Source organism: Phyllostomus discolor, chromosome 4 (assembly GCF_004126475.2).
Source record: "Phyllostomus discolor isolate MPI-MPIP mPhyDis1 chromosome 4, mPhyDis1.pri.v3, whole genome shotgun sequence".
In the NCBI taxonomy this organism is placed as follows: domain Eukaryota; kingdom Metazoa; phylum Chordata; class Mammalia; order Chiroptera; family Phyllostomidae; genus Phyllostomus; species Phyllostomus discolor.
This window is the reverse complement of record NC_040906.2, coordinates 68,139,431-68,162,246: the sequence shown is the minus strand read 5'-3', so window position 1 is coordinate 68,162,246 and position 22,816 is coordinate 68,139,431. Positions and strand designations below refer to the sequence as shown.

At 38.3% G+C, this 22,816-nt stretch overlaps 1 protein-coding gene and 1 long non-coding RNA gene across 4 annotated transcripts in view; both read right to left on the bottom strand.

Annotated features, from left to right (window-relative positions):
• The window catches only part of STAM2 (signal transducing adaptor molecule 2), a 56,422-nt gene extending 34,268 nt beyond the window's left edge, over positions 1–22,154 (bottom strand). Inside the window, exon 1 of one of the 3 annotated variants that reach the window (XM_028509822.2) lies at positions 21,904–22,154. In XM_028509822.2, coding sequence (XP_028365623.1) covers positions 21,904–21,943 — 40 coding nt within the window. In that variant the 5' untranslated portion in view covers positions 21,944–22,154. The remainder of the gene's footprint in view (positions 1–21,903) is intronic. The other 2 variants (XM_028509821.2, XM_028509820.2) reach the window with 2 other exon arrangements.
• Positions 6,335–16,630, bottom strand: LOC118500112. The gene is made up of 2 exons (XR_004902642.1): positions 16,569–16,630; positions 6,335–9,424 (listed from the first exon to the last, which is right to left on the bottom strand). It is a non-coding gene; the product is annotated as an uncharacterized LOC118500112 (long non-coding RNA).
• Positions 22,155–22,816: the final 662 nt, after the last annotated feature.

Sequence of the window (22,816 nt, the reverse complement as noted above, 5' to 3'; positions counted from 1 at the left end):
ATAAATACTTTATCTATTGTCTATCTCTGCCACCACTTCTCTCCCTCCCCCCTCCAACCTGCAAAATGAATGTACTCTATTATGGCAGGAATTTTTTGTTTCGTTTTATTCACTATTTTTATTTCAAGTGGACAGAACCATATCCGGGCACAAAGTGTTCAGTAAGTATTTGTTCAATGAATGAATGATGCTGGTCGCTCCTCCATATCCTATCACCATGGCACAATATTGTAATGTGGAAATCAGTAACAGAGCTTTTAAGTATGTGAACTATAAGAGCCTTTATGATGCCCAGTATGGCCCCAGTAAGGTCTGTGCAAAGCTCTGGACCAGCAAGAGCTTCACCCCTAAGCAGACACACATCCAAGGTGCTGCACAGCAACACCATGTGACAACAAAAGGCAACAGCACTGGTGTGCTTCTGACAACCCAGTCCTCCTCTTGTTTTACTAAAGAGGAATTACAATACCTCTGGGGGTCTCACAGGGAGATGGAGTATATAGGGTAGAAGGAAATGCCTCAAAAGGCAAAACAAGACATGGAAACAACTCTGGATAAAGGTGTGCTCCACATATGCAATGAGGTACTGCTCAGCCATAAAAAGGATAAATACTGCCATTTGTGACAACATGGAGGAACCTTAAGAGTATTATGCTAAGTGAAGTCAGTCAGATGAAAAAGGACAAGAACTGATTTCACCCATATGTGCAATATAAAACAAAAGGCAACAAATGAATAAACAAAATTTTAAACAAAAACAAACCCACAGACACAGACAACAGAACGGTGATTAGCAGAGAAGAAGGGTGGCAAGGGGAGGCCACAGAAAGTAAAGGGGGTCAAATACAAGGTGACAGAAGGAGACCAGCTTTGGGTGGTGGGCACACAATAGAGCAGCAATTTTCAGCCTTCTTCCAGTTGAGTGTGATGCTGGCAGTGGGTCTGTCATATATGGCCTTTATTATGTTTAGGTATGCTCCCTCTACTCCCCCTTAAGATTGTAACAAGACAGAGTATCCGCTTTTACCTCTCTTACTCGACACAGTACTGGAAGTCCCTAGTCATAGCAATCAGTATTTTTCATATCATGGTACACATAAACTAATTACTACAATTCTGTGGCACGCCAAAAATAATACATTTTTTGCTGATCTGACAAAAATAGGAATAATTTTGATTCATACACATGGGAATACTATTGTGTTGGCCGTTGTCATTTTTCAATTTGACAATCTAAGGGGCAAAGAGGTCAGTGCCCCTGACTAACCAGTCAGGGCACTGCATGTTTTACAAATTCTTGCGACACACCCATGTGCTGTGCCACACCAGTTGAATATGCTTGAGTATAGAGTATACTCAATAATGTATAGGAATATTATATTATAAAGTTTTATATGTAAAATTGACCATCTATTAACTAATATTACCCCAATGAATTTAATTTAAAAAATAAAAAAGAGAGCCCCAGAGAGCTACCTCAGAGCCACCTGAGCCATGTGAGGACACAGCAAGATGATGACCATCTATGAATCAGAAAGTTGGTTCTCACCAGACATCAGTGTGCAGTCCAGACCAGCACACTGATCTTGGACTTCCCAGCCTAGGGACTGTGAGAAATAAATACCTGTTGCTTATTCTTTTTAAAGATGGAGGAAAAGGACTTCTTGTACAATGATACACAGGTGACTAACTTCATATCTTGAATCTAAAGAGCAAATCACTTATATTACATGACTTTCCATCTTCATGCTCATCTTTGCTCTTTGCTTATGGAGTTTTGTTTTTGCTATACAGATTTATCATTCTTTTTTAAAATAGTATCTTTCAGTACAGTGTTTAAAAATACCTTAAGATTAAATTATTCACTCATATTCTCTTTTGTGTAGATATAGTTTCTCTTTAATGGGTAAATACTTAGTCTACTCTGGAATTTCATTCAGCACATGGTGTGAGGCAGGAGAAGTATTTTTATAAAATATTTTTAGTAGCTTCAATATTGAAGAATGTATCCTTTCCTCTTCGATCTGAGAAACCAGAATCATCACTTACCAAATTTTGACACATAATTTAATGTGAAGCCGATGCAGTAGCCCCCAAACCCCTTTCAATAATTTCAAAACTAAACAGAATACTTTTACTTGATTTAATTTTGTAGAAAATTAAAAGTCCTGATTTGAATACTCTATCCAGCAGAGTATTACTCCCTACAAATATAGGGCTCATGATTACTCTTTATAAAAAGTATAAAATCTGAACACTTTATAATAGCCTGCCAAAAAGGATTTCATTTTTCAAGTGAGCAAAATAACAGTTAAATTATGTACTTACAAGTATTTTAAACTCTTGGAAAAATTTTAAATATTGTAATTAAGGAACCATTCTTTTATAGCATGTCACTTTGCCCAGTGTTGGGGCCATATCTCACATTGTCCTATATCTAATGCACAGAAAGTAAGAGAGTTAAATGAGGCCTACATGCTAAATTTCCAGGGTTTGGTGGGTGTAAGTCATAACATTTCATCACCAGGTTTTGATTACTGCATATAGAGAGACTCATATACCCAGTGGAATACTTCAGAGAGATTCTAACAATATCATAAAGCAGCAGCCCATCAAAAAAGGCTCCCCCTCCACACAGTCCATTATGTTCAACATACTGCTTTAAAAGGAATTCAAGTCTACCTATAAAACTTTTAATAAAATAGGCTCTGTAAGTAATAAAAAAATAACTATATAAAACACGAATGCCCACAAGAGATCTTTAAAGCTCCTCCAACTATGTTTGGAAATAAAAACTCATAACTGATCTGCTTCCAACCATAACAGAGTATCTGGTACCAGATTTGCTATTCTACAAAAAAACATGTATAAAAGAGGACAAAATATATGAGGCAACTGTGTTCAAAAAATTAATAATAGTGCAGGTCTGAGGTCTTTAAGGGAAAGTAAATATGAAATGACCCTCACAATGGCCCCAGCTTTCTACCCAGGAACACTTTTCTGTCCCAACATAAGGAAGACCAGCCCTAGTAGAGCAGCTGGGGGACAGAGACCAGATTCCTGAGCACATGTCCCTTGTTGATGAAGAGCTGCCTCCACATACACACACACACACACACACCCCAGTGAGGCTCTATGAGGATTAGCACAGATCACCTACTATGGGGCTCAAGGGTAGTGCAGTGCTGAGAGTCTCTGGAATTCCTGCCTGTTATGAACTAAATGTCTGTGTCCCCACAAAATTCATATGCAACTAATCCCCAGTGTAGCTGTATTCGGAGACTGGGCCTCGAGTAAAGTAATTAAGGTAAAGTGAGATCATAAGAATGGTACCCTAATTCAGCAGCATTAAGTGTCCTTAGAAGAGACACTAGAAGGCTCTCTCTCCTCACACACACAAAGAGGTCCTGCAAATGCCCAGTGACAAGGCAGCCATCTGCAACTCAGAAACCAACCCTGCTGGGACCTTGATCTTGAACTTCCAGTTTCCAGAATTGCAAGAAAATAAATTCCCATTGTTTAAGCTACCTGGTATATGGTATTTAGTTATGGCAGGCCAAGCAAACTAATACTCCACCCAACAGAAACAGAGAGAAAATTTCAGGCATTCCGTTGAAACCCCCAAAAGGCCACGCCTTAGGAGTAAAGACCCCTTAAGTTCAATATGAAAATAGGCTTGCCTCACAAAGGAAACTAAGCCTGACAAAAACCTAAAGGATTCTCCAATAATATAACTTCCTGACAAAACTCAACACTCTTTAAAGGAAGACAACATAATCTAGCCTCCTTGCAAAGAATAACTACAATGACCAACATAATTTTAAAAATTACTAGATACACAAAAGTGTACCACAATCAAGACAAAAACAAATAACTGTTAACCCAAATGTTATTATTAGCAGAAATGTACTTTAAAAAAGCTGGTATTATATATTCTTTGAAGAACTTAAAGCAAAAGATGGCCATTATAATTGAGTAGGTGGTGAGTGCTCAGAGGAGAAATTGAATTTATAGAAATGAAAAGGACAGGATCGCAGCTAAAAATATTCGCTGGATGAGCTTACAAACAGATTAAAGATTACAGAAACAGTGAACATGAAGAAAAGTCAGTAAAAGTAATCAAATTTGAAAAACAGAATAAAGATGAAAAAACTGAACAGAGTCTCAGTCTACTTGTTTTTTAAACTTGCTATGTAACAAATTATTGCAAATTAAGTGGTTTAGAACACCACCTGCTATTAATTCATAGTTTTGTATTTCAAAATCTTGCCTGTTCTATGTTCAAGGTATTACAAGGCTTGTTTTAGGGGATCAATGTTATTTAACTAAAACATTATAACTAAATCCATGCAGACTGGAATTACATGAAGACTTCCTGTACATGAAAGCAGAGTTTATATCTTTCTTCAAACGTACATAGAACTACCGAAAACTAGAAATAATTTAGGACAATACACACAGTATATTCTCTGAATACAATATATATTTATTAGACCAAACATAAAACATAATCACATAGAAATTAATAATCAGGATAGATAATTAAGAGTATAATAGAAGGCAATATAAAAATTTATAATTAGGATACTACATATTACTATCTTGGGATGTAACTAAAGCAATGCTTAGATCTTAAAGGAAAAAAATATTTTTACGTATTAATAGGAAGAAAACAACTATTTTTATACCTTAAAATTATAGAACTGGGAAAACTGGCAAAAAGAAATTTTTAGAACAAAACTAAGCTAGAAAAGGAAAAGTAAATGAGTAGAATTCATATTGAAAATCACAGCTGACAGATTTTATTAAAAATTTAAATATGTTCGTTCTTTGGACCAATTTATTATAAATTAAAAAAACTGAAAATGTAGGTGAGCCGATTTTTCTAGTTTATAATTATAATAATTCAGCCCTGGCTGGCATAGCTCAGTGGTTTGAGTGCGGGCTGCGAACCGAAGTGTCGCAGGTTCAATTCCCAGTCAGGGCACATGCCTGGGTTGCAGGCCAGGGCCCCCAGCTACTGCACATTGATGTTTCTCTCTCTCTCTTTCTCCCTCCCTTCCCTCTCTAAAAATAAATAAATAAAATCTTTAAAAAAATATAATAATTCATGTATGTTTACACTATTAAAACAATGATACACACTTATTAAATTTCTATACCATACAATTCTTGTGTAGTTAAATTTAAATGAAAATACTGAAATGTCCACTACCTCAACCTGACAGATTAAAGTATTTTTCACCTGCTTCTCTGAGTCCAATGACAACCCTGGTTAGCATTCTAGAGTGCCTGGGTTTAACACATATTTTCTCATTTAATCCTCCTTCTCATTTTCTGTTCTGATTTGTGTGGGTAAATTTCTATCAATGCAAATCTTCAGTCTACTCTGGGGAAAGTAGTAACATAGATTCTACTTTACAATATGCTGTTCATTATCTCCTACAATGAAAACCTACCTACAGTTCTGAGTACTGAATTATAAATAACAATTTAAAAACAACAACCGACAGCTTTAAAGCATTTTACATCTGCTAAATTGCTTCCACTTCAATCCAATAAAGTAAGAATTCCTTATTCTAAACATCAGGAAACTGAGACACAGAAAGTAACCAGCACAAGGTCAGTGATACAGCTAGTAAGTAGTAGAACAATAATTTCAATAGAAGCAGTCTGCCTCAGTGTATATTCTTTAAGTTTAAATACTGTGTTAAACTGCCTCTTGAATGCAATTTTTGTTCAAAACTGCTAAATTAACCCTTCCCAAAAAGTTAGTTTTTGGTTTCCCTATATACGAACATTTTAAACATGCTGAATAAGGCAAATAAGACAAATGCAAGTTCAACTCTTGTTTATAAGGAATGCCATGGCAATGCCATGATTAACTTCATTTATTGCGTCATCTAAAAATACATATATTTGAGAGCCTTTGGTTCTGGATGAATACAGAAGAGTGACTGCAGCTCTTCTTTCATTTGCCATGTCACCACCATCTTGGGAGAGTTGGGTGAATAGGGCAGGTAGGGAGGAGGATAAAAAAAACACATCAAAATTACCTGTTGCTGCCTTTAATATTGTAAATCATGTATTAAAAAAAGCAAAAGGTCTAGGGCCAGCCTTATATTCCTGCAAGTTCACTTTCTTCTTGGCTAATACTTCCAAGATGCCTGCTGTAATCCTGTTAGGTGAGAGCCACACCTACTCCCAACTCCCTCAAAAACCAGATCCTCATTTCCATAGCATCCTTACCTTAGAAAACAAGGCAGAAGCATAAATGAAGTAAGGATAATTTGTACTGAAACAGACTTATCAGGAAGCTTCATAAGACATTTACCCATAGCTGGGGAAAAATGAGTCTACAAAGTACACATAACCATGTCAAGATGTCACAGATGGAAAATCAAAAGCTGTAGACTGGGCAGGTGATCACATGACCTCTGCAGACTTGAGGAAATGGTTATGTACACTCTGTGAGCACATGCAGAGTACACACATCACCCATTAAACAATGAAGACCTGCCTTCTCTACACCCAGCTCTGAGATTTACTTATTAGCTTACTGTCTCTAGGTAGTTCACCTCAGCTCTGAATCAAATCTGAATCCGTGTTCTCATTTGTAAAATGAAGGCCACAATGGCTGCCAGGCTTAAAAGTGTTGCAGAAATTAAATGAAAAGAAAAAGGGATGAAAGACTAAACAGATACTTCAAAAGAGAAGACAATCATTTGGTGAATAAATATATTTAAAGGTGGTGCCCAACAGTAATCAGATGAACACATTTTAAAACCACAATGAGATACCACTAAAATGGCTAAAATTCTTAAAACTATACCACCACATACTGACAAATTTCTCACATGAAACTAAAGTGATATGAACTAAAAATAAGTTCAGAATGTCAATAATCTTCAGGGGGCAATGTTTGATATCTGATACACTAACCTTTTTAGGTTCAATCCCTACACTAAATACAAATATGCACTCACTATCAAGTGTGAAAATTAATGCGCTCCCACATATAATGTGCACCCATGCTTTTGTGCACATCATACGTGGGGTTATTATACCCATTATTATACCTGTGGTATATGATTATTACACCCATGTATAAAGCCCATCCTTATTTTTCCCTCAAAAATTTGCACAAAAAACTGAATTACACAGAGCAAAATATTGTAATAAATGAAATCTCAACTAAAGTTGGGATTGGGAAGGCCTGTAGAGGGAGCTCTCACACCCTACCATTTGTGTCAATTACTCCCAATATGCAGTCCACCTCCAACAGGAAGGCGTCTCTACTTGACTACCCTGGCTGGAGATTTTCTTCATGCCCAGCAACAAGCCCAGCCAATGGAAAACACCACAATTCAGCCAATGACAAGCTATCATCACCCTGAACTCCTAGTTTCCACCAATGAACTTTCACTTTTCTTTTTCTAATGACTTCTTTGCCCCTCTTTTCTATAAAAGCATTCCATTTTTTGTAACTCCTGAGTATCTCTGCTTGCTAGACGAGATGCTGCCTGACTGATGAATTGTTTAATAAGGCCAATTAGATGTTCAAATTTACTCAGCTGAATTTTTCTAATGCAAGTAAAGTAAGAGCCTAATAAGGCAATAATGTTTTTAAAAAAAAGGTCCCCCCCTCGTCAACCTTCAACCCTCCACCTCAAGTGCTTAGTACTAGCAGGAAAACCAAAACACTGAGCATGCTAGATCTCTTTAAGTATTTAAGCACAGCTTTTAGAAAAGGATGTGAAGACAATTCATCTTGTGACATATGAAAGCAAGAGAAGCTGCTCCAGACAACAATAAAAGTCCCTTTTAGTTCAAATGAACTAAAATTCAGACACTACATTTCTCACAATGCAAATGAAAACTGGTAAACAAATGCTTCATATGAGTGCATTCACTAAGAAAAAGAGTTTGCAAGTTTTCATTTACAAAAAAAATTCTGTAACAATTTTTTTCTATATGCTACCATTTAAAAATTATACTAAACAGGTATATTATGTGTAACAAAATTTTTAAATGATTCATCATTTCCCTTCATGCTTTTATAAGAGACCTATTAAGTACAACCTCTGAGGTTCATTAAAAGTCAGTCAGAATTTTAACTACTTCCCGGGACCTTCAATTTTCAACATTCCTTAACTAGAAGAAACTTTAAAAAGTCCTTTTTGAGTGAAACAGTAATAGCTGTCACAAACAGGTCTCAAGAGTAAAAAAACACCTTAAGTGTTCTGCAGGGTGTCACGGAAACAGAGACATGCTTATCCCGTAAGCTCAGGCAGGTATAGGTCCACTAAGAAAATAACATAAGGGTAGTCTAGAAGATGGGAGCAATGTTTATTACTCCAAAGGAAGACCCAGAAATGCCAATAAGCCAGTGTGAAACTCAGTGCTAAAAAGGAAGGATAAGGGAAATGAATACTTGGGCAATGCCAAAATATCTCAGGTTTCTAGAAACAATATTCTCACCAATGTTGCTGACTAGCTATTTAAAACAGGAAAAAACTGTAAGCAAAAATACTTTAAAAATTTTTGTAAAAAATGAAAGTAGAAAAACCAAGGTGGGGGAGGGTTAGATTTGGACACACAAGGCAACCAAAAAGGGGGAGAAAATAACAGGAGGTAAAAGCTAAATATCTTTAAGTTTTGTTTTGATACCTGGATGATAGATGGTTAGAAATATCACTTGTCAAGTGACAGGTGTTTGCTGGTCTAGTCGACATACTTATAAACAAGATGTAGTCTTTTAACAGTAAGAACATCTCTCAAGTCCTTCCATTTGAACAAACAAAAAAGCAACACAGAGACATATCCACCTCAGTACACTGCTACAGTACTATTACATCATATATTCTCCGGTAGAAAAATCATCCTCTTGCCCTATTGCCTTACTTTCTAACTATAATCTAAGTAAACTTAGAATTAAATGTTACTACTAAGGAGTAAAAGTGAATGTTTTAAATAACATCAGTTCATATGAAACAAAATATCAATTACAATGTTTCTTCTCTTAAATCCTAAAAAAGCCTAAAAGAAATTCCCTTTTATGATTTGACCAATCTGATCCAAAACTGATATGAAAGAACAAAGGCCCAAAACAGGTAAGACTATCAAAATGATGGAAAACAAGACAGGGGACTTGCTCTACCACTTACAAAGGGCACTGAGATTAGAGTGTGGTATTGAGGGACAGTAGCTAAAGAGAACAGTGTAGCAGAACAGAAAGCACAGATACTGGCCTCATAAAAGGAAGTACTGTATGAAGGAGAGAGTTCTCCAAAGTAGTTCAGGAAAAACAGACAATCAGTAAATAGTGATTAGATAAACTGATCACTGTCTATTGTCAATTGACTATCCAATCAAATCCTTCCTTGGACCTTCCACAAATACTGAGTCCTGGTGGATTAAAGACCTAACTGTGGCCTCCCCAGCCGGGCAAGGTCTGGGCGGCTCTGGGAGGAATCCAGGTGCTGGCAAACACACCGGGTGGCGAGCAGCTTTGGAGGCAGTGAACACCAGAGCCGAGTCGCGCTGCGGACCCGGACTCCCAGGGTCACCGTTCTGGCTGGAGCTTTGGCGGTGAGAGAAGCCAGGCCACTGTGGAGAGCGGCGGGCTCGATCAGGAGGAATTTCCCAAGAGGATGGAGTGAATGGACACAGACACTGTTTGGGGAATTCTCCTGAAGTGATCAGTGGCTCTGGCCTGTCTGCTCCCCAGCTGTGAGCCCACAGGCGGCGGACGGGTCGCGCCGCGGCGGACGGCCTCGCCAGCAGCAGACGGGCCGCGCCCGCTCACGGGAGCGCGGGTCGCGCAGGCGGCGGCGGACGGGCCGCGGAGCCAGTGCGAACCCCACGGGCCTAGGAAGAAAACCCAAACAAGTCATCCTTCAGCCTGCCTCAAGCAGCAAGAGCAGAAAAACCAGTTTGGCCACTTTGAAATCAAGAGACTTTTTAATTTGATTCTATTTTTTTTAACAATTTTTAATTTTTTAAGTTTTATTGTTTTTATTCTCTTTTGATTTCTTTTTCCTCTCTTACCTGATTTCTTGTTTTATTCCTTCCTCCTTCCTGTCCTCCAATTTTATCTCTTCTTCCTGCCTTCGTCTGCCTTTTCTATTTTTTTCTTTTTTAAATTTTTTCCTAAATACCTACAAGTGAGACAAAATCCTGGATCGGTGAAAAGACCAAAGTTGAACCCAAAGAAGGGGCATCACAACAGCTGGGACAGTGAGATAAATGTCACTCTGCTATTACAGAGAACCTGCAAGTTATTTCATATTTGTATTATTATTATTTTTCCAGTGTTCCTACATCTTTTTTTTTAACAATATTTTTATATCCCTCTTATTTTTGTATAGCCTGCTTTGCTAGGCTGGTTTTATTGTATGACCTGACAGCTTTCCCCTGATATCTCTTTCTATACCGTATTACTAATCTACTGTCCATTAACTCACCTGTGTCCTATCAGCATACTACTCAATGTTCTGTACTCCCTATCCTTATTACCTAGATTTCATAGACTCTGCCATATGAATGTTGCCATAATATTATTGTAAATAACTGCTGTTCCATGCAACTGTAATTACTTCACAACACCCCCCCCAGATCGTAGCCCATTTCAAAGTTTCCTGAACTCTATTACTGTAGTGGTTAACTCTATTCTCTCACACACTATACCTATTTACTATCCTTTACTCTCACCTTACCCCAGAATCTGACCGCCCACAACCTCTCTGCTTTATAGATCCAACTCACAATCCTTCCTCCCCCAACAAGAGTATTATCTTCTTTCTATCTTTTCTAAAAATCAGCTAGCTGGGTGGAAGACCACGGTTAACACTATACACAGTGAAAGGATCTCCTATATCTTCCCTACTTGCTACTATTGTAAATAGCATAGAATTCTCGGTTGCTGTCTTAAACCATTTTGCCTTCCCCTCCATCTGATGACAAAAAAGAATAGGTGGAGGAGGTGAACACCAGGATACCCACTGGAAGAGGAAACCCAACAACTAAGGAACCACTAACAGATAACAGCAGAAGAAGGTGAAGGAGGGAGTAGTAACCACACAAACCTCAATCCAGGACTTATCTGGAAATACAACTAAACAGTAGAGACAGTACCCAATACAAACAACTGAACAAGATTTCTTTAAACCTTGTACACACAGAAGAACCAGCCTCAACACAACCTGCCCTCACCAGCACAACAAAATACAGAAGGTGGTGGACAGAGTGACCCACATTTAACCAGCTGGCGGGAAGGAACCACCAAAGAAAGACTCAACAACAATCAAAACCCAAAGGCAAACACAAAGCCAACTTAAACAACAGCCCAAGACCAGCGAGCTTGGGGGTCAAGGAAACAGCACCACTGAAACTCACTGCTACTCTACTAAAGAAGTTCACATCATAAACCCAGGGAGCCAGAACAGATCAATGTAAGAAGCTGAGGTGAACAAGAAGAGTCTCACAAACAATGGGAAGACAAAGAAATACTCCCCAAATGAAAGGAAAGGAGGAAGCCTCAAAAAGAATGCTAAATGAAACAGAGGCAATTCAACTATCAGATATTGAATTCAAAGTAGTGATTGTCAGGAAGCTCAATGAGCTCACAATGAGCTACGAGAAACTACAGGGAAGCTACAATGAACTCAATGAAAACTACATCAGCATAAAAAAGGAAATAGAAACTCTCAACAAGGGCCAAGAGGAAATGAAGAATACAATCTCTGAACTGAAGAACACAGTAGAAGGAATGAAAAGCAGGATCAATGAAGCAGAAGATCGGATCAGCGAGCTAGAGGACAAAATAGAAGAAAACACCCAGAAAGAGCAAGAAAGGGAAAAGAGGCTCAGAAAGAATGAAGAGGGATTAAGAGAAATGCAAGACAATATGAAACATAATAATATCCGTATAATAGGGATACCAGAAGGAGAAGAAGAAGAACAAGGGATAGAAAACCTAGTTGAACAAGTGATGATGGAAAACTTCCCTAATTTGATGAGACAAAAAGTCACACAAATACAGGAAACACAGAGAGTCCCAATCAAGAGGAACCCAAGGAGGCCCACCTCAAGACACATCATAATTAAAATGGCAAAATTTCAAGACAAAGAGAGAATCTTAAAGGCAGCAAGGGAGAAGAAGTAACATACAAGGGGGCCCCAATAAGGCTAACAGCTGACTTCTCAATGGAAACACTCCAAGCCAGAAGAGAATGGCAAGAAATAATCCAAGTAATGAGAACCAGAGGCCTGCAACCACGACTACTTTACCCAGCAAGGCTCTCAATTAAGATAGAAGGCCAAATAAGAAGCTTCTCAGACAAAAGAAGTCTAAAAGAATACACCTCCACTAAACCAGCTCTGCAAGAGATGCTGAAGGGACTGCTTTAAGGAAAGAAAGGAAAAGAGAGAGTGAGAGAGGATCACACGTACATAAAAGGCAATGAATAAGTACCTATCAATAATAACCTTAAACGTAAATGGACTAAACGCTCCAATCAAAAGACATAGAATAGCTGATTGGATAAGAAAACATGACCCACACATATGCTGTCTACAAGAGACCCACCTCAGGATAAAAGATCTGCACAGGTTGAAAGTGAAGGGCTGGAAACAAATTTTCCAAGCAAATGGACAGGAGAAAAAAGCCGGGGTAGCAATACTCATATCTGACAAAATAGACTTCCAAAGAAGTTCCATAAAGAGAGACCCAGAAGGTCATTTCATAATACTCAAGGGAAGAATTCACCAAGAAGACATAAATATAGTAAATATATATGCACCCAACATAGGAGCACCTAAATACATAAAGAAAATCTTAGAGGACTTCAAGAAAGATATGGACAGCAACACAATTATAGTGGGGGATTTTAACACCCCTCTATCAAAAATGGACAGATCTTCCAAACAAAACATCAACAAAGATATTGTGGCATTGAACAATACCCTAGACGAAATGGGCTTTACTGATATTTACAGAACCCTCCATCCCAAAGAAGCTAAATACACATTTTTTTCAAATGTACATGGAACATTTTCAAAGATTGACCACATGATAGGACACAAAACAAGCCTCAACAATTTCAAAAAAATTGAAATCATACCAAGCAATTTCTCGGATCACAAGGGACTGAAACTAGAAACCAACCCCAAGGAAAAAAACGCCAAACACTCAAACTCATGGAGATTAAACAGCATGCTATTAAACAATGAATGGGTCAAGAATGATATTAGGGAAGAAATCAAACGGTTTTTGGAAACAAATGAAAACGAACTCACAACAACCCAAAACTTATGGGACACAGCCAAGGCAGTCCTGAGAGGGAAGATCATAGCGATACAGGCCCACCTAAAAAAGTTAAAAACATTTCAAACAAACAACCTAACCCTACGTCTACAAGAACTCGAGGAACAACAACAAAGACAGCCCAGAGCAAGCAGAAGGAAGGAAATAACCAAGATCAGAGCAGAATTAAATGACATAGAGACTAAAAGCACAATTCTAAAGATCAATGAATCCAAGAGTTGGTTCTTTGAAAAGATAAACAAAATCGACAAGCCTTTAAGCAGACTCATCAAGAAAAAAAGAGAGAAAACCCAAATAAACACAATCAGAAATGAAAGAGGAGAGATTACAACAGATACCACAGAAATACAAAGGATTCTAACAAATTACTACAAAGAGCTGTATGCCAAGAAATTTGAAAACCTAGATGAAATGGACAAATTTCTAGAAAAATATAACCTTCCAAAACTCAATAAAATGGAAGCAGAAAGCCTGAACAAACCAATAACAGCAAAAGAAATTGAAGCAGTAATCCAAAAACTCCCAACACACAAAAGCCCTGGACCAGATGGTTTCACAGGAGAATTCTACAAAGCATTTAAGGAAGAACTAACACCTATCCTTCACAGACTATTTCAAAAAATCCAAAAAGATGGAAGACTACCAAACTCTTTTTATGAGGCCAACATCATCTTAATTCCAAAACCAGATAAAGACACAACAAAGAAAGAAAACTACAGGCCAATATCGCTGATGAACATTGACGCTAAAATCCTCAACAAGATACTGGCAAGCCGCATCCAACAGTACATTAAGAAGATCATACACCATGACCAAGTTGGATTCATTCCAGGTATGCAAGGATGGTACAATATACGCAAATCAGTAAATGTAATACATCACATCAACAAAAGCAAAGACAAAAACCACATGATCATATCAATAGATGCAGAAAAAGCATTTGATGAGGTACAGCACCCATTTATGATAAAAACACTCAGTAAAGTGGGAATAGAGGGAGCATTCCTCAACATAATAAAGGCCATATATGAGAAACCTACAGCCAACATTATACTCAATGGGCAAAAATTAAAATCTTTTCCACTAAGAACAGGAACAAGACAAGGATGTCCACTTTCACCACTTCTACTCAATATAGTACTGGAAGTTCTAGCCACAGCAATCAGACAAGAAAAAGAAATAAAAGGAATCCAAATCAGAAAGGAGGAAACAAAACTGTCACTGTTTGCAGATGACATGATAGTGTACATAGAAAATCCTATAGACTCCACCAAAAAACTGCTTGACCTAATAAGTGAATTTGGTAAAACAGCGGGATACAAAGTCAATATCCAGAAATCAAAGGCATTTCTGTACACCAACAATGAAACAGCAGAGGCAGAAATCAAGAAAAAAATCCCATTTGAAATAGCAAAAAGGAAAATAAAATACCTAGGAATAAACCTAACCAAAGAGGTAAAAGACCTGTATTCAGAAAACTACATAACACTGAGGAGAGAAATCAAGGAAGACACAAACAAATGGAAACATATACCGTGTTCATGGATTGGAAGAATTAATATCATTAAAATGTCCATACTACCAAAAGCAATTTACACATTCAATGCAATACCTATTAAAGCACCAATGGCATATTTCACAGACATAGAACAAACACTTCAACAATTTATATGGAACCATAAACGACCCCGAATAGCTGCTGCAATTTTGAGAAAGAAGAGTAAAGTAGGAGGAATCACAATACCTGACACTAAACTATACTACAAGGCCACTGTAATCAAAACAGCCTGGTACTGGCATAAAAACAGGCACATAGACCAATGGAACAGAACAGAGAGCCCAGAAATAAACCCAAGCCTCTACGGTCAATTAATATTTGACAAAGGAAGCAGCAACATAAAATGGAATAAAAATAGCCTCTTCAACAAATGGTGTTGGGAGAACTGGACAGCTACGTGCAAAAAAAATGAAACTCGAGCACCAACTTACACCTTATACAAAAATAGATTCAAGGTGGATAAAAGACTTAAATATAAAGCGTGACACCATTAAAGTCCTAGAAGAGAACGTAGGTAGGAAAATCTCAGATATTTCACGCAGAAACTTTTTTTACTGACTTGTCTCCTAGAGCAAGGGACATAAAGGAAAGAATAAACAAATGGGACCTCATCAAAATTAAAAGCTTTTGCACAGCTAAGGAAAACAGTATCAAAATAAAAAGAGAACCAACTGTATGGGAAAACATATTTGCTAATGATACCTCAGACAAGGGTTTAATCTCCAAAATATATAAAGAACTTACACGACTCCACTCTAAAAAGACAAGTAACCCAATTAAAAAATGGGCAAAGGACTTGAACAGACACTTCTCCAAGGAGGACATACAGAAAATCCAAAGACATGTGAAGCGATGCTCAATATCGCTAGCCATCAGAGAGATGCAGATTAAAACCACAATGAGATACCACTTCACACCAGTCAGAATGGCCATCATAAACAAAGCAACAAACAACAAGTGTTGGAGAGGATGTGGAGAAACGGGGTCCATTGTGCACTGTTGGTGGGACTGCAGACTGGTACAACCACTATGGAAAGCAGTACGGAACTTCCTCAGAAAACTAAAAATGGATCTGCCTTTTGACCCAGCAATTCCATTGCTGGGACTCTATCCTAAGAACACTAAAACACCAATACAAAAGAACCTTTGCACCCCGATGTTCATAGCAGCACAATTTACAATAGCTAGGTGCTGGAAGCAACCTAGATGCCCATCAGTAAATGAATGCATCAAAAAACTATGGTACATTTACACAATGGAATTCTATGCAGCAGAAAGAAAGAAGGGGCTCATACCCTTTGCAACAGCATGGATGGAGCTGGAAAGCATTATGCTAAGTGAAACAAGCCAGGCAGTGAAAGACAAATACCACATGATATCACCTTTAACAGGAATCTAAACAACAAAATAAAACAAAACAAAAAACTAGCAAAATATAACCAAAGACACTGAAATAGGGGATAGTCTGACAGTGGCCAGAGGGGAGAGAAGAGGGAATTTCAGGGGGGAATGGGTAGGGATTACAGGAACAAATTTGGAGGACACATGGACAAAAACTAGGGGTGGGGGTAATGGGGGGAAGGGGGGAGGGTTGGGTGGATGGGCTGGAATGGGAGTAAATGGGAGAAAACTGTACTTGAACAATGATTGAAATAAAAAAATAAAAAATAAAAAAAAAAAGACCTAACTGTGAAAATCAAAACTTTAATAAAACTTTCAGAAGAAAATATGACAAAATCCTTATAAACTGAGGTTAGAAAAAGAATTCCTAAACAAGAAAAATAAAATCAAGGGACAAAGATGATATCACTAAATTAAAACAAATTTTCTTAACAATAAAAGACATCAGAAACTTTAAAAAGAAACAACAAACTGAGATATATATTTGTGATTTTTATAACCAATGAAAGATTAGTAGAGAACATATGGTACACTAAAAATCAAGAAAAAATAATCCTACAGAATAAATAAAAGTAATGAGGAGAGTGGAACAGTAATAGCTGCCATTAACATTTTTTTATAGAAAAAGAAAATGGAATAACCAAGAAATATATGAAAAGATGCTAAACTTCACTAACAATGAAACTGAAATAAAACTAAAACAATACCCAATTCATACCCATCACACTGGCATAAATTTAAAAATCTGACAACACCCAGTGTTAATGAGAATGTCGAATAAACAGAGACTTTACTTCCACTGCTGATGGGAGTAAAATCTCCCCAAAACAGTTAAAAGGGTAATTCTGCTATTGAAAAATCAGTATTTTGCAACTCTGCACTATCCAAAGTTTTAATAAATTCCTCTGCAAGGCACAATCCTTGGAGAATCTCTCAGTTATGTGAACAAGAAAACGGATAAGAATTTTCACTGCAATACTGTCTGTAATAGCAAAACACTGGAAAAAGCTTCATGTCCATTAATAGGAGCACAGATAAAAAATATGTCATATTCGTAGAGTAGACCACCACATAGATCTTAAAATTAATGTACTAGAGCTAAAACTATCAAAAAATGATGAATGAAAAGTTTCAAATGAAATGCAAAAATAACACTTTTTATGAAGTTTAAAAACCTGAAAAATGATACAGTATACTTATATGTAGAGTACATTCAGTTGACACTCGATCAGTATCAGTTTGAATTGCATGGGTCCACTCATACGCAGATTTTTCTTCCCATTGACAATTTGAAAAAACTTGCAGATGAACCACAAAACCTAAAACAGATGACATAAACTTACAGTACTGATCCAGTACACATTGTAAATGTATTTTCTCTTCTCTATGATTTTTACTAAAGATTTTATTTATTTATTTTTAGAAAGAGGGGAAGGGAGGGAGAAAGAGAAGGAGAGACAGATGGATTTGCTGCCTCTCAAATGCACCCCCAACCAGGATCCTGGCCCATAACCCAGGCACGTGCCTGACTGAGAATCAACCTAACAACCTTTTGGTTTGCAGGACAACGCCCAATCAACTGAGCCATACCAGTCAGGGCTCCTTATAATTTTCTTAATAACATTTTTCCTCTAATTTACTATAAAAATCTAATATGTAATACATATACAAAAATATGTGTTAACTGACTATGTTATTAGTCAAGCTTCCAGTCAATAGTAGATTATTAGTAGTTAAGTTTGGGGGGAGTCATATAAGGATTTTTGACTGTGCAGTGGGTCAGTTTTCCTCACACCCGTGCTGTTTAATGGTCATCAGTATATATTTTAAAATACAGTTTATTATATATTATAAAATAGAGTTTATAGCTTTTTGGAGAGTGTTTAAATCTGAGAAGGGAGGCAAATAAATATGATAGAATCTCACTGTGCTCAAGAATTGACTTTAGTATATAAATGTTATAAATTTCAACATATAAAACAAATTTGTATTACTGAAGTGCTATCAAAACCTATTTTTATGTTAAGGTTTCTTATAAAGTAAAATAATATAAAATAAAATAAAAGCCCCAAGCTACCTTATTGTCAAGTTCTAACAAGCCAAACACAAGCCAAAGATATGGTAATACATATATTCAAATTTCATTTTGAAAGTCTCCTTTTAAGATAAAAGTCCACACTTCAATCCACTGTGCCAGAATTTTATAGAGGTAGAATTTGAAGTCAGCTCTCTGGGACACAAGGAAACGTATCTTTAAAGAAGGAGATACCAAGGTTGTTGGGAAAAGCAAATCTATCAGTGAATATTAAATGGCAGAGGCAGAACCTAACAAGAAAGGTTACCTGGACCGGGTAAAGAGAAAAAAGATATGCAATTAAGAACTGGAGTTAGGGAGTAGAAAAGACAAGTCATGAGTGAGGAATCAATGTAGTGAAACTAGAAAAGTTGGTCCAGAATATAAGGAAATGACATCCCTTTTCACACTAACCACTAAATCTTCCTACTATGGCTCTCTCCCATGTTTCACTTTCCCCTTGGAATGGCCTAAGAAGGCTGCACCAACCAGGCTCCACATCACGAACCCTACATCTCCCTTTAAGATGCTGGGGTATGTGCGTATTTTTCTTTTTCCTCAGCACAGCTTCAAAGGAATTTTATTGAACAAAAAATAAATAAATCCAGACTTAAACAAATCCAATAAATATTTAAAGTACTCTAATGCTACCATTCCTAGCATACCTATCTGGGTTTGTAGGTTCTGACTCTGAAAAAAATAAGAACTCCCTAGCCTTTGGCCTGCTTCCATTTGACAAGGCATATACCATAATCAACTCAGGAATGCCTTCTTAAGACATTATGACCTACTTCAGCTTTTTCTCTGAATCTGAGTAAAGAGTTTCTTCCCTAAATGTCAGAAAGACTGCTCACCCTCTGGTGAGACTCTATACGGACCAAAGGAATGAAGTTTCATCTTTAAAGGCCTTTAATTATAAAATGACCATATCATACATATAGTAAGAGGTAAAGTTACTTCCTGCAGGTAAAACTACTCTCAGAAAAGTAGGGGAGAAAGAGAGGGCAGCGTCAACACCTTTACAGAGAATGAGTCTGCCTGGAGGTTCTTGCCTTCTTTTCAGAGGCGATGACTGTTTTAAACAAAGGGAGCATGTAAATAACGCATGTCAGGTATTTCTAGTACTATAACAATCACACTATATAACAATGACCTTTTTATGTGTGTATGTGTCCACCATTAGACTGACTTCCCTGATGGCAGGAATTCAGTCCATTTATTAAATTTTTGTGTTCCCAGAACTTAATACAATGTCTGACACACAGTAATCATTCAATGCATGTTTGTTGAATGAAAAATGAACAAAGATATGACAAAAAAGCAACAGTAAAAATCTGACTGAATCAAAGAGAGTACGTGAAAGACAATGAGGTGGCACAGGAACATTCCTATAGACATCAAAAGTTAAAAAATGACTTGCTTGCATTACTTAACTAATTCCGATTAAAAGGAGCTTTAGCCCTGGCTGGTATGGCTCAGTAGATTGAGTGACAGCCTGGAACCAAAGGGTTACCAGTTCGATTCCCAGTCAGGGCACATGCCTGGGCTGCTGGCAGGTGTGCCAGAGGCAAACATACACTGATGTTTCTCTCCCTTTTTTCCCCACTTCTCCTCTCTCTAAAAAAAATTTTTTTTTTAAAAAAAAGGATCTTTAGTCCTGACTGGCGTAGCTCAGTGGATTGAGTGCAGGCTGAGAACCAAAGCATCACAGGTTCGATTCCCAGTCAGGGTACATGCCTGGGTTGCAGGCCATGGCCCCCAACAACCACACATTGATGTTTCTCTCTCGTTTCCCTCTCTAAAAATAAATAAAATTTTTTAAAAAGTTCAAAAAAAGTGTTTACTTCTTTTTAAAAAGGAGCTTTAAGTTATGAAAAATGCATTATATAATTTTCCTCCTATGATAAAGGTTTAAGAATAATTTGAATTCCTGAGTATTTCATTCTACTTTTTCTATTAATTCCATTCACTTGTCTAAAAGAAGTTACAGGAGGGCCTCAATCAAATTTGCTCTTTTACCTTTAAACTGCCTTTTGGATAAGGACTTAGTCATACTTGAGTTAACAAACAAGTACTTGAAGCTCTGTTTAATGACGTTGCCCATGAAATAATATAAACATAGTAGTATTTATATGTCTGAACAGCACTGCCTCTTTTTTTACTACATTGGTACTAAACTGTGATCCACTAAACTGGGGAAGGACCTCAGAAGCCACTGAAGGTTTAGAAAAGCTAAACAGGCAGAGTAACTCAACCTACTTCTAGAAGTTTTCATTAAGAAAACAATAGGTTTCCAGGACAGATTTCCCTTGAAGAAAAAGTTCCACAGTTTTTAAATTTGAAAATCATTTGTCTTTTCTATTTTGCCCTTTGTTTTATTTCATTGGGACAGAATGAAAGCCTTCACACCAGCAATAAAAATATAAGTCTCACTGCAATTAAGGAAAATATTAGGTGTTCTGAAAGCAGAAGCTTCCTAGATTTATGCCAGTCATCTGTATTAAGCTACTAAGCAAAAGAAGTTAAACAAAATTATGGAAATACATATTTGAAGACTCTAGGATTAAGATGTCATAAAAATTTTCAGCTCTCTGGGAATGGAAGCAACTTATACATTGTACTTGACTTTTGAGCATGCTTTTGGAATTACATATCAAAATTGGGCCCTGTCTAGTCTCCTGATAATTAGAAAATTGTAAATATGAAACAAGTGGCTTTCACTGCTGTAATGTAAAGTATCTGTGTGACTCTGGTGGTTTTCAGCCATGTTTTTTCATTCCAGGAAGCCCTAAAACTTTACCTAAGCTTCTGTTAACGACTGCTACAAAAATCTTACTTAGCCAGTTTGTTTTACTATTATTCTACTGCCTAAAATAAAAAACAAGTTCTCTTATCCCATCCATTTTTTTTCTCACTTCATAGTCACTGAGACAAGGGTGCTCTTACAACCCCCAACAATATTAGTTGTTCTGGACTGTTTTACTTTTCATACTTCAAAGCAATATTTCATAGTACTTGCTCCACCCACTGATGGAGAATAACACCTCCAACCGGTGTAAATAACTCCTGAAGCTATGCTATCAGGGCTTGGATAAATTTGCATGTAAGAGAAGTGAAATAGGTTCTTTCTACTGAATGCGGGCAAGTCAAGGTCTCTAGGGTTGGACTGCCCTAGACAGCAGTCTCCACCTTTGCATCATCTCCTAAAAGGGTGGGGGTTGCTTAGCCAGTTCTAGAGGGAGCAGAAAGTTTATACCGTCAACTTCCTAATTGCTTAATTAGCCCTGTCTGTAGCGAGCCCCAGATTCTTCTTCCCCAGCCTGAGCTTGGCGAAGGGAATGGTCCTCTCTTTAGGGATCCCCAACATTGGGGGGGGGGGGGGGGCAGAAAGCACTCTCCAGGGCGAAGTGACCCTCCCGGCGGTGAGACAGAGGCGCCGCCCCCTTTCCCTCTCCCTTTGCTTTGGCATTCCAGTCCTCGGAGTCGCCACCGCCCACTTTCCAGTGCCACAAACAGCAGCCTGGCCCCAGAACCAACGCTTACCCACGTCTTGTTCGAAGGGGTTGGCGGCGAACAGAGGCATTTCGCCGACTGGCGAACCCTAGTCGCTGCGGTCCGGCTGACACAGGCAGTTGCTCCAGGTTCAAGACCTGCGGCCGCGCCTTCCTAGATGGCTCAGCTCCCACGGCGTCCAACTACTTCCGCCACCGCGCCTGCCCAAATCCCGCCTGACTCGCCAGCTCCAGGCCTGCGCTCCGCCCACAACTGTGCCCAAGCGCCAAGGTTCTTCCAGCCGGGGGCATCTTCTAAGCGCCTCTGTCGCCATCGCCTGCCAGGAGGAAGAGGCAACCCTTGTTCAAGACCCCTGTATGGGTCAGGCGTTCGCCACGGGCACCTTACCATTGCTGTAGGACCCAGACAAGCCAAGGAGTGTGGGGGACCTTCAGAGGCCGGAAGTTGTCTCGCCTAGAGCTGGGCAAGACCAGAGGCCCGAAGCTACGGTTCTGCTGTAGGGTACCGGGTAGTCAGGGGTTTCGTGTGTGGGGCTGCGGCCTCAAATGGCTAAATAGCTGGTTACTAAGCGGTAGGTTGGTTCCTCCAAGTGGCTGTGGCCCCGCCGTTGGATTCTCATCGGAGGCCTGTTGCCCTGGAAACGGATGGAGCCTCGTCATAGAGGTGGCTTTGAAAGTGGCCAAGAGGCTGGCTCTTCTCTCGGGGGGTCTTGTGGTGTTGCACGCTCTTAGTGCTAAACCCCCACCTGAATAACCACTCTGGGATGCAGTGGTTAACGTAACTTTGACTCTGGGGACTCCTAACGTTTTGCTTCCATCGTGTTGGCACCCTGAAAATACTGCTGTCTGTACTCGAGGAGTCCGAAGAGGAATGAGGCTCACTCCCTGCCTTCAAGTTGCTGACAGTAGCATATACATGATAGTCTGCGACGATCCTGATATAC